Source organism: Trachypithecus francoisi, unplaced genomic scaffold (genome assembly GCF_009764315.1).
Source record: "Trachypithecus francoisi isolate TF-2019V2 unplaced genomic scaffold, Tfra_2.0 Contig00606, whole genome shotgun sequence".
In the NCBI taxonomy this organism is placed as follows: Eukaryota; Metazoa; Chordata; class Mammalia; order Primates; family Cercopithecidae; genus Trachypithecus; species Trachypithecus francoisi.
Window position 1 is genome coordinate 28,873 of NW_022680764.1, and position 13,118 is coordinate 41,990.

The 13,118-nt window shown below is 45.8% G+C and overlaps 1 protein-coding gene across 1 annotated transcript; it reads right to left on the bottom strand.

The window, feature by feature from the left end:
* Positions 1–5,997: 5,997 nt before the first annotated feature.
* LOC117087052 (serine/threonine-protein kinase MRCK beta-like) lies at positions 5,998–10,350 on the bottom strand. Its single transcript, XM_033216809.1, has 3 exons — positions 10,300–10,350; positions 8,794–8,969; positions 5,998–6,157 (listed from the first exon to the last, which is right to left on the bottom strand). The coding sequence occupies exons 1-3, from the start codon at positions 10,348–10,350 to the stop codon at positions 5,998–6,000; spliced, it is 387 nt and encodes a 128-aa protein (XP_033072700.1).
* Positions 10,351–13,118: the final 2,768 nt, after the last annotated feature.

The window sequence follows — 13,118 nt, forward strand, 5'->3', positions numbered from 1 at the left end:
TAATTTTCAGAAAATGAAATTAAGAATTAATAAAAACAATGAGTTAAGAACACAGATAAAAGATAAAATGAAACTTAAAAGAATTCTCATGAATCAAACAATCAGATTGAATTTGTACAAGGAAAAAGTTTCTATTCACATTGAAAATGCTAAAATATCTTGATATACACTTAGAAAAAGTGAGTATTCCCTATGCAGATAAATCTACAGAATGTTACTTGGACTACAAGACTCAATTAATGGAGAGACATCATCCGACTAGATGAGAATATCCAGTATTATTTATATGTTGATTATCTCAGCCTCCTCCAAACTATGTATGTTTAATAAAATTTTAATCAAAAATTTTTTTGGAACTTCAGTGCTTGACTTCAGATTTCTTTTGGAAGAAAAATGTATATGAATACCTTATATTCGATAAGAATGTGAAAAGGGCTGGGCACGGTGGCTCAAGCCTGTAATCCCAGCACTTTGGGAGGCCAAGACAGGCGGATCACGAGGTCAGGAGATCGAGACCATCCTGGCTAACATGGTGAAACCCTGTCTCTACTAAATATACAAAAACAAAAACTAGCCGGGCGAGGTGGCGGCGCCTGTAGTCCCAGCTACTCGGGAGGCTGAGGCAGGAGAATGGCGTGAACCCGGGAGGCGGAGCTTACAGTGAGCTGAGATCCGGCCACTGCACTCCAGCCTGGGCCACAGAGCTAGACTCCGTCTCAAAAAAAACAAAAAAGAATGTGAAAAGATTTGCTCTACTATGTATCAAAAAATATAAAGCTAATCAAAACAAAATTAAGGGAAAAATTATATATAAATATTGATTAAAATAATTATAAAAGGTTTTGGCAATGGAAAAGTAGGCAAAACATTTCAACAGACAAGTCACAAAAAAAGATAGAAAAGTAGGCTCTTCAAATGAAAAGCTGCTCAACTTTCTTCCCACAACAAAGATGTGAAAAAGAAAATTAGGGTTTGATCATTGGTTCTTTTGTTGGTTTCTCTTTTACATATGAGAGGTTTGACACCCAGCGTCTTTAAGACAGAAATGTCACTTAGTCAGTGGCAATGTAATTTTGGAGGAAAAAACATTGGGCTGTACCTATAGCTTAAAGTGTTCTTAGTTTTTTTGTTTGTTTGTTTGAGATGGAGTTTCACTCCTGTTGCCCAGGCTGGAGTGCAATGGCACGATCTCAGCTCACTACAACCTCTGCCTCCTGGGTTCAAGTGATTCTCCTGCCTCAGCCTTCCCAGTAGCTGGGATCATAGGCGTGCACCATCATGCCCGGCTAATTTTTGTATTTTTAGTAGAGACGGTTTCACCATGTGAGGCACCATGCCAGGTTGGTCTCAAACTCCTGACCTCAAGTGATCTGCCTGCCTCAGCCTCCCAAAGTGCTGGGATTACAGGCATGAGCCACTGCGCCCAGCCAAAAGTGTTCTTAGTTTTTGACCTAGCAATTTTACCTGCAGAATTTTTTTTCTGCAAAATAGACATATAAAAAGATAAAAGATAGGTCGGGTGTGTTGCAGAGGCCTCCCTTGTCTAACTGAGGTACTGACAGTCATTCTCAAAATGGAAGGTGGGCTCTCATACCTGGACAGATGTCCTCACTGCAATGGCACCCAGGGACCAGATGAGTGGCTTCTGGTCACCAAGGGCAGCTGTGTCACCTGGACACGAGGGCAGACCCCAGGTGAGAGCATCAGCAGGACAACACCTTCTTACGTCCTGTGGTTCTGTGCTTGCAGCCACAGAAATTGATGGGGACACTTCCAGCTTCAGTGCTTGTTTCTTGCTCACTAGCTGAGCTGGTCTGTAATAACAAAGAAATAAATAGTGGGGTGAAGACATACTCCACAGGATTCAGACTCTACTTATGAGTTCCTTACTTAAAAAGTGCACCCTGGGCCGGGCTCGGTGGCTCACGCCTGTCATCCCAGCACTTTCGGAGGCCAAGGTGGGAAGATGACAAGGTCAGGAGATAGAGACCATCCTGGCTAACACAGTGAAACACTGTCTCTATTAAAAATACAAAAAATTAGCCGGGCATGGTGGCGGGCACCTGTGGTCCCAGCTACTCGGGAAGCTGAGGAAGGAGAATCACCTGAACCTAGGAAGTGAGGGTTGCAGTGAGCCGAGATCACGCCCCTGCACTCCAGCCTGGGCGACAGAGTGAAACTCTGTCTCAAAAAAAAAAAAAGTGCACTCTGTCTGGCCCAGAGGTTCCCGTGGTTCTTACTCCTGGATCCTATCATCCTTCCTGTCTCTGCACAGACCCTCGCCACTCCCAGCTGGCCGCCTGCCCAAGCACCACTGTCCTTGCCGTCCTAGGCTAAAGTGATGACTGCATGGGCATGTGGAGTCTGACAAGACACAGTGACCACCAACAGCGGGAGGTCACTTGGCCTCATCTGTAAGTCACAGCCCTGACCACACATCCTCTGGCACGTGAGTTTATCCACAAGGAACAAAGCTGAGATGAGACAATTTCACTGCATGACTTGCTCATGTGGCATCCTGTGGTGTGCTAGCATTATTCACACTGGAAGTTCTTTTGACGATTTTGAAAGTTTTAATTGTCATGAGATTTCTCCAAACTAAGTTCATGATATGGATTTTTAAATTGTATCTAATTAAGTGACATTTCAATTCAGATCTAAATCTAAAACCGATAGACCTGGTGATTGCAGATAATTAATTCTTTTTTTTTTTTTTTTTTTGAGACAGAGTCTTGCTCTATCGCCCAGGCTGGAGTGCAGAGGCACCACCTCGGCTCACTGCAAGCTCCGCCTCCCGGGTTCATGCCATTCTCCTGCCTCAGTCTCCCCAGTAGCTGGGACTACAGACGCCCCACCATGTCTGGCTAATTTTTGTATTTTTTAGTAGAAACGGGGTTCCACCGTGTTAGCCAGGCTTGTCTCGATCTCCTGACCTCGTCATCCACCCACCTCGGCCTCCCAAAGTGCTGGGATTACAGGCATGAGCCACTGCGCCCGGCCTCAGGTAATTAATTCTTTTTTGTTTTTGTTTTTGTTTTGTTTTGTTTTGTTTGAGATGCAGTCTTGCTCTGTTGCCCAGGCTGGAGTGCAGTGGCACAATCTTGGCTCACTGCAACCTCTGCCTCCCAGGTTCAAGTGATTCTCCTGCCTCAGCCTCCCAAGTTGCTGGGACTACAGGCACCCACCACCATGCCCAGCTAATTTTTGTATTTGTAGTAGAGACAAGGTTTCACCATGTTGGCTAGGCTGATCTCAAACTTCTGACCTCAGGTGATCCTCCCGCCTCGGTCTCCCAGAGTGCTGGGATTACAGGGGTGAGCCACCGGGCTGGCCTAATTAGCATCTTTTAACTGAATAAAAACATCCTATTTAAAAGACCAAATATATTACTTCTTTTGAAAATTAAAATACAGGGTTGGGCATGGTGGTTCATGCCTGTAATCCCAGCACCTTGGGAGGCTGAGGCAGGTGGATCACCTGAGGTCAGGAGTTCTCATGAGATCTGGTTGTTTAAAGGTGTAAAGCATCTCCCTGCTCTCTCTCTTCCTCCTGCTCTGGCCACGTAAGATGTGCCTGCTTCCCCTTCTGCTCTGATTGTTAAGTTTCCTGAGGCCTCCCCAGAAACAGAAGCCTGTATAGCCTGCAGAACTGTGAGCCAATTAAACCTGTTTTTTTTTAAATAAATTACCCAGTCTCATGTAGTTCCTTTTTTTTTTTTTTTTTTTTTTTTTAATGGAGTCCTGCTCTGTCACCCAGGCTGGAGTGCAGTAATGTAATCTCAGCTCACTGCAACCTCCATCTTCTGGGTTCAAGTAGTTCTGCTTCAGCCTCCTGAGTAGCTGGGATTGCAGGCATGTGCCAGCACACCTGGCTAATTTTTGTATTTTTTAGTAGAGACAGGATTTCATCATGTTGGCCAGGCTGGTCTCAAACTCCTGACTTCAGGTTATCCACCCACCTTGGTCTCCAAACTGCTGGGATTACAGGCGTCAGCCACTGCGCCCAGCCTCAGGTAGTTCTTTATAGCAGTGAGAGAATGAACTAACATACTTGACTATCAAAATGAAAACAGTCACGAAGGCAGGGTCCCTCCCCACCTCTCCATATCCCCGTCTTGTCTGGAACTGTCTTGGGTAATGCTCAGCCAAGACCAGCACATTATACAAGGCAATGTCCACGTGCTGGGATCAGCAAGGATGAGCTTTCTGTTTCAGGGTTAAGAGTAAAGACTCTAACCCAGCACCACCTCGAGGGCTTCAGGCTCACTTTCTGTTTGCTTGAAGTCTGCGATGTGCTCATGAAGTCTGCATCCCTTTGAGGCAACAGCATCCTTGAGCTGAGCTTCCAGCTACAAAATAAAGATGCACTTGTCATTAACAGAAAGTAAGCACAGTGCAGGGCTCTGCTGAAGTGGTTGGTTAGTAATAAAACAAGTTTAAATTCTAATTTAAGAAAGAGTACTGATTTGTGAAAACAAGTACTTCTGATTTCTGTAGAACACTGATTCATGTTTTATTTGTTTTTTTTTTTTTTGAGACAGAGTCTTGCTCTATCGCCCAGGCTGGAGTGCAGAGGCACCACCTCGGCTCACTGCAAGCTCCGCCTCCCGGGTTCATGCCATTCTCCTGCCTCAGTCTCCCCAGTAGCTGGGACTACAGACGCCCCACCATGTCTGGCTAATTTTTTGTATTTTTAGTAGAAACGGGGTTCCACCGTGTTAGCCAGGCTTGTCTCGATCTCCTGACCTCGTCATCCACCCACCTCGGCCTCCCAAAGTGCTGGGATTACAGGCATGAGCCACTGCGCCCGGCCTCAGGTAATTAATTCTTTTTTTTTTTTTTTTTTTTTTTTTTTTTTTTTTGAGACGGAGTCTGGCTCTGTCACCCAGGCTGGAGTGCAGTGGCACAATCTTGGCTCACTGCAACCTCTGCCTCCCAGGTTCAAGTGATTCTCCTGCCTCTCAGCCTCCCAAGTAGCTGGGACAACAGGCACCCACCACCATGCCCAGCTAATTTTTGTATTTGTAGTAGAGACAAGGTTTCACCATGTTGGCTAGGCTGATCTCAAACTTCTGACCTCAGGTGATCCTCCCGCCTCGGTCTCCCAGAGTGCTGGGATTACAGGGGTGAGCCACCGGGCTGGCCTAATTAGCATCTTTTAACTGAATAAAAACATCCTATTTAAAAGACCAAATATATTACTTCTTTTGAAATTAAAATACAGGGTTGGGCATGGTGGTTCATGCCTGTAATCCCAGCACCTTGGGAGGCTGAGGCAGGTGGATCACCTGAGGTCAGGAGTTCTCATGAGATCTGGTTGTTTAAAGGTGTAAAGCATCTCCCTGCTCTCTCTCTTCCTCCTGCTCTGGCCACGTAAGATGTGCCTGCTTCCCCTTCTGCTCTGATTGTTAAGTTTCCTGAGGCCTCCCCAGAAACAGAAGCCTGTATAGCCTGCAGAACTGTGAGCCAATTAAACCTGTTTTTTTTTAAATAAATTACCCAGTCTCATGTAGTTCCTTTTTTTTTTTTTTTTTTTTTTTTTAATGGAGTCCTGCTCTGTCACCCAGGCTGGAGTGCAGTAATGTAATCTCAGCTCACTGCAACCTCCATCTTCTGGGTTCAAGTAGTTCTGCTTCAGCCTCCTGAGTAGCTGGGATTGCAGGCATGTGCCAGCACACCTGGCTAATTTTTGTATTTTTTAGTAGAGACAGGATTTCATCATGTTGGCCAGGCTGGTCTCAAACTCCTGACTTCAGGTTATCCACCCACCTTGGTCTCCAAACTGCTGGGATTACAGGCGTCAGCCACTGCGCCCAGCCTCAGGTAGTTCTTTATAGCAGTGAGAGAATGAACTAACATACTTGACTATCAAAATGAAAACAGTCACGAAGGCAGGGTCCCTCCCCACCTCTCCATATCCCCGTCTTGTCTGGAACTGTCTTGGGTAATGCTCAGCCAAGACCAGCACATTATACAAGGCAATGTCCACGTGCTGGGATCAGCAAGGATGAGCTTTCTGTTTCAGGGTTAAGAGTAAAGACTCTAACCAGCACCACCTCGAGGGCTTCAGGCTCACTTTCTGTTTGCTTGAAGTCTGCGATGTGCTCATGAAGTCTGCATCCCTTTGAGGCAACAGCATCCTTGAGCTGAGCTTCCAGCTACAAAATAAAGATGCACTTGTCATTAACAGAAAGTAAGCACAGTGCAGGGCTCTGCTGAAGTGGTTGGTTAGTAATAAAACAAGTTTAAATTCTAATTTAAGAAAGAGTACTGATTTGTGAAAACAAGTACTTCTGATTTCTGTAGAACACTGATTCATGTTTTATTTGTTTTTTTTTTTTTTTTGAGACGGAGTCTGGCTCTGTCACCCAGGCTGGAGTGCAGTGGTGTGATCTTGGCTCACTGCAACCTCCACCTCCTGGGTTCAAGCGATTCTCATACCTCAGCCTCCAGTTTAGCTGGGATTACAGGCATGTACCACCTCACCCGGCTAGTTTTTGTATATTTTTTAGTAGAGATGGGGTTTCACCATGTTGGCCAGGCTGATCTCAAACTCCTCACCTCAGGTGATCCGCCCACCTCAGCCTCCCAAAGTGCTGGGATTACAGGCAAGCCACCGTATTTGGCTGACAGCGAGCAACTTGAGCTGAGCTTGCTTCATCTCTGCCTATGCACAAACTATTTGAGAGCAAATCCCAGGCAACATATCACTGCATCCGTATGTGGAACGGTAATCCTTAGTTAGGGGTTTCGCTAATTCGAGTTGTAACTGGCTACAACTTCAAATATATTTGGGTTGCAAAGTAAACTAAGAAGAAAACAAACAGATATGCTGTGGCTAAACAGCAAAGAGCCCTGAACTTGAGCATGTGCTTCCAGGCCTTCTCATTTCTGGGATTCATTAAGTACATTTTAATAGAATTTTTTTGAGAGAGATCCTCACTCTGTCGCCCAGGCTGGAGTACAGTGGCACAATCTCGGCTCACTGCAACCCCCACCTCCCAGACTCAAGCGATCCTCCCACTCAGCCTCCTGAGTAGCTCATACTAGATGTGCACGCCACCACACCCAGCTAATTTTTTGTATTTCTGGTAGAGATGGGGTTTCACTACGTTGCCCAGACAGGTCTTGAACTCCTGAGCTCAAGCGATCTGCCTACCTTGGCCTCCCAAAGTGCTGGGATTAGAGGTGTGAGCCACTGCCCCTGGCCTTTAATCAAATTTTAAAGTAAGCATTGCTTAAAACATGTCACTCACCAGCAGCGGAACATTCAGAATACCTAGGGCAGCAGTTCTCAAAGCGTGGGCTGAGAACCCTGGGATCCTGAGACATTGTCAGAGAATAAACACCCTCTACTTACTGAAAAGGGAATTTTTAAAACTTAGCACCCAGAAACCTCTTTTAATAATTAATTAGTTATCTGTGGGAACCAGGAGTTCTTCATGTACTTCATCCAGAACAGTGTATCAAAACAGATTGAGTGCAGAAACAAACATGAGAACCCAAGGTGTGTTCTATTAAGCCAGATATTAAAGAAACATTAAAAAATGTAAAAATGCGGCTGAGTGAGGTGGCTCACGCCTGTAATCCCAGCACTTTGGGAGGCTGAGGAGGGCAGATCACCTGAGGTCGGGAGTTTGAGACCAGCCTGGCCAACATGGTGAAACCCTGTCTCTACTAAAAATACAAAAATTAGCCAGGCATGGTGGTGCACGTCTGTGTTCCCAGCTACTCAAGAGGCTGAGGCACCAGAATCACTTGAAACCGGGAGGTAAAGGCTGCAGTGAGCCGCGATTGCACGACTGCACTCCAGCCTAGGTGACAGAGCGAGACTCCATCTTAAAATAAATAAATAAATAATGAAAAAATGCCATTCTTCTCACTAGATTTTTAAAGAAATAGTGACTTTTCTTTACAAATGTTATGTTATCATGTAATGGGTTTTTATTATATTGAAAGAATTCTCAGTTCTGATTTCTGCCATGGTGCATATTGAGAGCTGTAATCTACATAAGTAGATGCTCTTTGGGATCCCCAGTGATGTGTAAGAGTGTAAAGGAGTGCTTAGACCAAGATGCTTCAGTAGCACTGGTCTAGAGCAAGTGGCTTGAAGCGTCCTAGACTATGATTTGCCTTTCTACTGCCATTGGCCCTTTATGGACTGCAGGTTCTCCTATTCAATTAAGCCAAGCCATATCACAGCTTAGCATAAATACCCTCTACTTACTTAAAAAGGAATTTTAAAAACTTAGGAATAGGAACCTCTTTTAATAATTTCACAAATAGATATTGAGGGATAAGCACAAAATAAATGCTTGGCAGATCAACTTACTTGGGTTCACATAAAACTTAAGATCCATTTTAAAGTAATTTATATAATGCAGCCCAAGTTCTCAAAGATGTTTTATTAAGGTCATACAAAAGTCCAGTCAGTACCATCGCTGAAATATCTAAACAGTTTCTTCCTTTTTTTTTTTGAGACAGAGTTTTGCTCTTGTTGCCCAGGCTGGAGTGCAGTGGCGTAATCTTGGCTCATTGCAACATTGCAACCTCCGCCTCCCAGGTTCAAGCAATTCTCCTCCCTCAGCCTCCCAATAGCTAGGATTACAGGTGCCCACCACCATGCCTGGTTAATTTTTGCATTTTTAATAGAGACAGGGTTTCACCATATTGGCCAGGCCAGTCTCAAACTCCTGACCTCAGGCCATCCGCCAGCCTCGACCTCCCAAAGTGCTGGGACAGAAAGAGGAGTTTCTTGGATCTTCAGATCTCCTGCTACATCACGTCAACTTACTGCATGGCTACTTCCATCTCCTCCTCCTTGTCCCTCACCTTCTGCTTCTGGGAGCAGAGCTCTGCAATGAGCTCATTGAGCTCCCAGAAGTCCTGCAGGGCCAGCTTTTGCTGCTGATGGGCATCTTTCAGTTCTTTGGCCTGGGATTTCAATCTCTCTGAAGCTTCAATCAGTTGCTGAAAAAAAATTTAGAGATGTTTTACGTTTGTTTAACAAAGGCCTGGAAGGCTGAACATTTAGTCTTACACTATATTAAAGAGTCACAAGTGACAGCCAATGCTGGTTACAGATGAAAGTCACAGATGGGGAAAATCCCCTGCTTGGAAAAAGCCCTGTGCTCGCCTCACCCCAGCCAAGCATGCAATGGGAAGACCACCTGGGCTCAGGTGCTGAGCACCAACTCCACACCAAGAAAGACCCTGCATGGCATGGAGTAGCTTCCAGCAGGATAGCTGGCTCTGTAACGTCAACCTCTGCCTGATATCATCTACACAGTTGCAAAGGTGAATAAAACATTTGGGCATTCAATCTAGTTACTTAATCATTAGCAGAAGCAGAAAAAAACATGTAGGCAAAGTGCTGAAGATTTAAATCAGACCAGGCACTGTGGCTCATGCCTGTCATCCCACCACTTTGGGAGGCTGAGGTGGGAGGATCACTTGAGCCCAGGAGTTCAAGACCAGTGCCTGGGCAAAATAGTGAGACCTCATCTCTTAAAAAACTGAAAAAGAAAGAAAAGAAATTTAAGAAGAAAGAGATTTAAATCAAAGTCTCCCTGGGTGGAGGGCCACAAGTAGGACTTACCAAGAGTTCAGCTGCACTGACAACCCAACCTTACCACTTGCTGCCCTGATGACTCTGACCTCCCTGCAGCCGATCTGGCCAAGAATCTGGCTGTTTAGTCACTGCCACACCTGTTGGACTAAGACTAGAAGTGACAAAACCTGGAGCAAGCTGGCAGGGTGGCTCCCACATGGGGAAGAAAGGCCTCCCCAGGCCTCTCTGGGTCTGGCTCAGAGTCACTGTGACTGTGTCAAGCAATGAGATGCCACACAGCCCACACTACACTCCCAGACAAGTTATGCAGGGGGACGATACCACAGATGATCTTAAGAAGCAATTTGGGTTTAAAATCTGGCACATTTTAGAGGACAGATCACAAACTACATGTCCAAGGACTTCCGTATATAAATGAATGTATTTTAGAAAACAGAGCCTATGCAGTGAGCTGAGATTGCAGGACTGCAGCCTGGTGACAGAGAGAGACTCTGTCTCAAAAAAAAAGAAAGAAAGAAAAAGAAAAGAAAAAAGAACCTAATTGTGTTATTATATACTTAATGGCATTTGAATATAAAGTTCACACATCTTACTAAAAACCAAATTTGTAAAGGAGTTATGGGGAATCAGCCACATTTTAACAAATGTCCTCTTTTGCAGTTCCCTGTTGTTGCTAAGATGCCCCTTCTAAGAGCAGCGGGCATGGTGTAGAGAGAAGGGCGAGGTCACTGGCGTCAGGCGCAGCGTGTCACTGCGGATAACACAGTGCCCTCTGGACATCGTTCCTCATTCAGAATGGGCGGGCTGGGGGAGCTGCTGCTTACTCTGTGGGGCTGAACTGGAGATGGCAGATGATGACTGTGAAGTGGGTGCCTGCTGCAGGCAGCACGCTGAAAGGCAACCATGGCAGGGAGCCAAGCCCAGCCAGCTGACATGGGCTGTGTAGCAACTGGGCACAGCAGGGGCCCTAGAACCAGGCTTGGCCCTGGTGTCGTGCAGGCAGCAGGGACAGTCCATGAGCGGGGGTCCCAAGGAGGTCTTTAAACATCTGTATGAACTCAGCCTTACAAAACTCTGCAAAGCCTCTTAAGCCTTTCTCACCCAGAACCAAGCTGCCTACCTTGTGCAGGTCCTCCTTCTCCTGCCGCACCATGCGGTGCTGCTACTCTGGCCCCCGTAGCCACTGTGTGAAATCTTGTCGAGGCGCCACCTTATCCTCAAATTGTCACTCAAGCCTGTTTGAATCTGAGCAAAAGAGGAAATAATTTGTGTTCCTTTCTGTGTAGCGACTATATGTAAATGTTGTTAGCTGACTTACTGAAATGATTTAATAATTCACAAAACTCTTTTTTTTAGTGCTGTATACTAAATAAAATACACAAGGCAGCAATACTTAGGGGCCAGAAACACTGTTTACTACAAGTCAGTTATGGAATCATAACTTACAGTGAAAATGGGCATGTCCAAGGCTCCATTTTTCTTTCATCATTTACAGTAGAATAAATAGTTTGTTGCTAATTTTCTACACTCTCTACTGGGAATTTGTGTTACTTTTATAATCAGAAAAATAAATATTGCTGTCATGTAGCCTATAGTGATATTTTGGTCAACAACAGACAGCATGTATGTAACAGTGGTCCCATAAAATTATAATACCGTATTTTTCCCGTAGCTTTTCTGTGTTTAGATACACAAATCCTTGCTGCACAGATCTGTAGCCAAGGGGCAATATGCTACACCACGTGGCATAGGTGTGCAGTAGGCTGCACCACCTTCATTGCTCTAAGTATACTCTAAGATGTTCTCACATCAATGAAATCACTTGATGATGCATTGTCGAGAACGTATCCCAGCATGGCTGGACTGAAGAGCACCGTGTGATGCGGGCTACAGCTGAGTTCTGTGCATGACGTGGTTGGAGCCCTGAGGAAGGGGAGGGCTACGGACTGAATGGTGTCCCCCGCTGCCAATATTAGATGCTGAAGCGCTAATCCCCAATGTGACTGTATTTGGGGACAAGGCCTGTAAGGAGATGGTGAAGGTTAAGTGAGGTCATAAGGGCGGGCCCTGATCCAATAGGATTCGTGTCCTTACAAGAGACCAGAGAGCTTGGGTGCTACCTTCCCATGGGAGGACTTGGTGAGAAGGTGGCTGTGTGCAAACCAGGAAGAGGCCTCTGGGGCTTTTAGCCTCCAGAACTGTGAGAAAATAAAACCCTGTTGTTTAAGCCACTCAGTCAATGGTATTTTTTTAGGGTGCCTGGGGCTGACTAATACAGAAGGATTCGCCCTCTGATTTACCTGGCTGTCCGCAGAATTCGGTCCCTGCACCTCCGCCTTCTGCCAAAGCATCCTTCTAAGGGCAGACCTGATCGCACTGTCCAGAGGTCCCCAAAGGCCACAGAAAAGTCTCAACTCCTGGACCTCACCAGTCCCATCCCACTGGTGGAGCTCCCTGTCTCTGCTCTGCTCTCCTCTCAGGAGGGAAAGTTAAGGGCCTGCTTGGCCACCCTCTAGGGAGGTGCCACGATGGGATGCTGCATCCTAGTGATGAGCTGGGGGTAAGCCAGCACGTCTCTTCTGGTGCTTCTCCCAGAACTGAATGCACACTGTTAAGATGATCTTCAGGCATGGAAGAATCAAATCGCGAAGAATCATACGCATGTAGTCCCAGCCTACAAGGAAGGCTGAGGCTTGGGGATCACTTCAACCCAGGAATTTGAGTCCAGCCGGGTCAACACAGTGAGAACCAGTGTCAAAAAAACAAACAAATAAAAAGGAAGAATCAGGTGATTGTTCCACACTCCTCCAAAATGGGGATGGGGTCCCCACTCTGCTCTTCCTGGGACAGGGGTGTGACTTCTCCTTTCCTGTTGGCCATAAACCCACTCCTTCCCACTAAAGAAATGAGAAAAGAAAAAGTATTCACAGCACTTTGAGTTATGTGAGGTGTGCAGAATTTATCAGGCCCAAAAAGACAGGAATATGAACTTCAGTCACACCCCTCATACCCATGCCCCGGGGTGACTGTTTAAAGGCATTTTGTTTCTGACTAGCTTAACCCATTATCTTCCTGTTCCTTGAATTTGTGATACAAAAGACAATGTAGACAATATAGAGACAATAAATAGCTTTTTTTTTTTTTTTTTTTTTGAGATGCAGTCTCACTCTGTTGCCCAGGCTGGACTGCAATGGTGTGACCTTGGCTCACTGCAAACTCCACCTCCCGGGTTCAAGTGATTATCCTACTTCAGCCTCTCAAGTAGTTGGGATTATAGGCGCTCACCACCACGCCTGGCTAATTTTTGTATTTTTGGTAGAGACAGGGTTTCATCATGTTGGCCAGGCTGGTCTCGAACTCCTGACTTCAAGTGATCCTCCCACCTTGGCCTCCCAAAGTGCTGGGATTACAGGTGTGAGCCATCACGCCCGGCCCAATAAATAGCTTATGTTATTTTAATATAAATTCCTCAGGCCAGGCCAGCCGAGGTGGGAGGATCCCTTCAGGTCAGGAGTTCAAGACCAGCCTAGGCAACACAGCAAGACTTC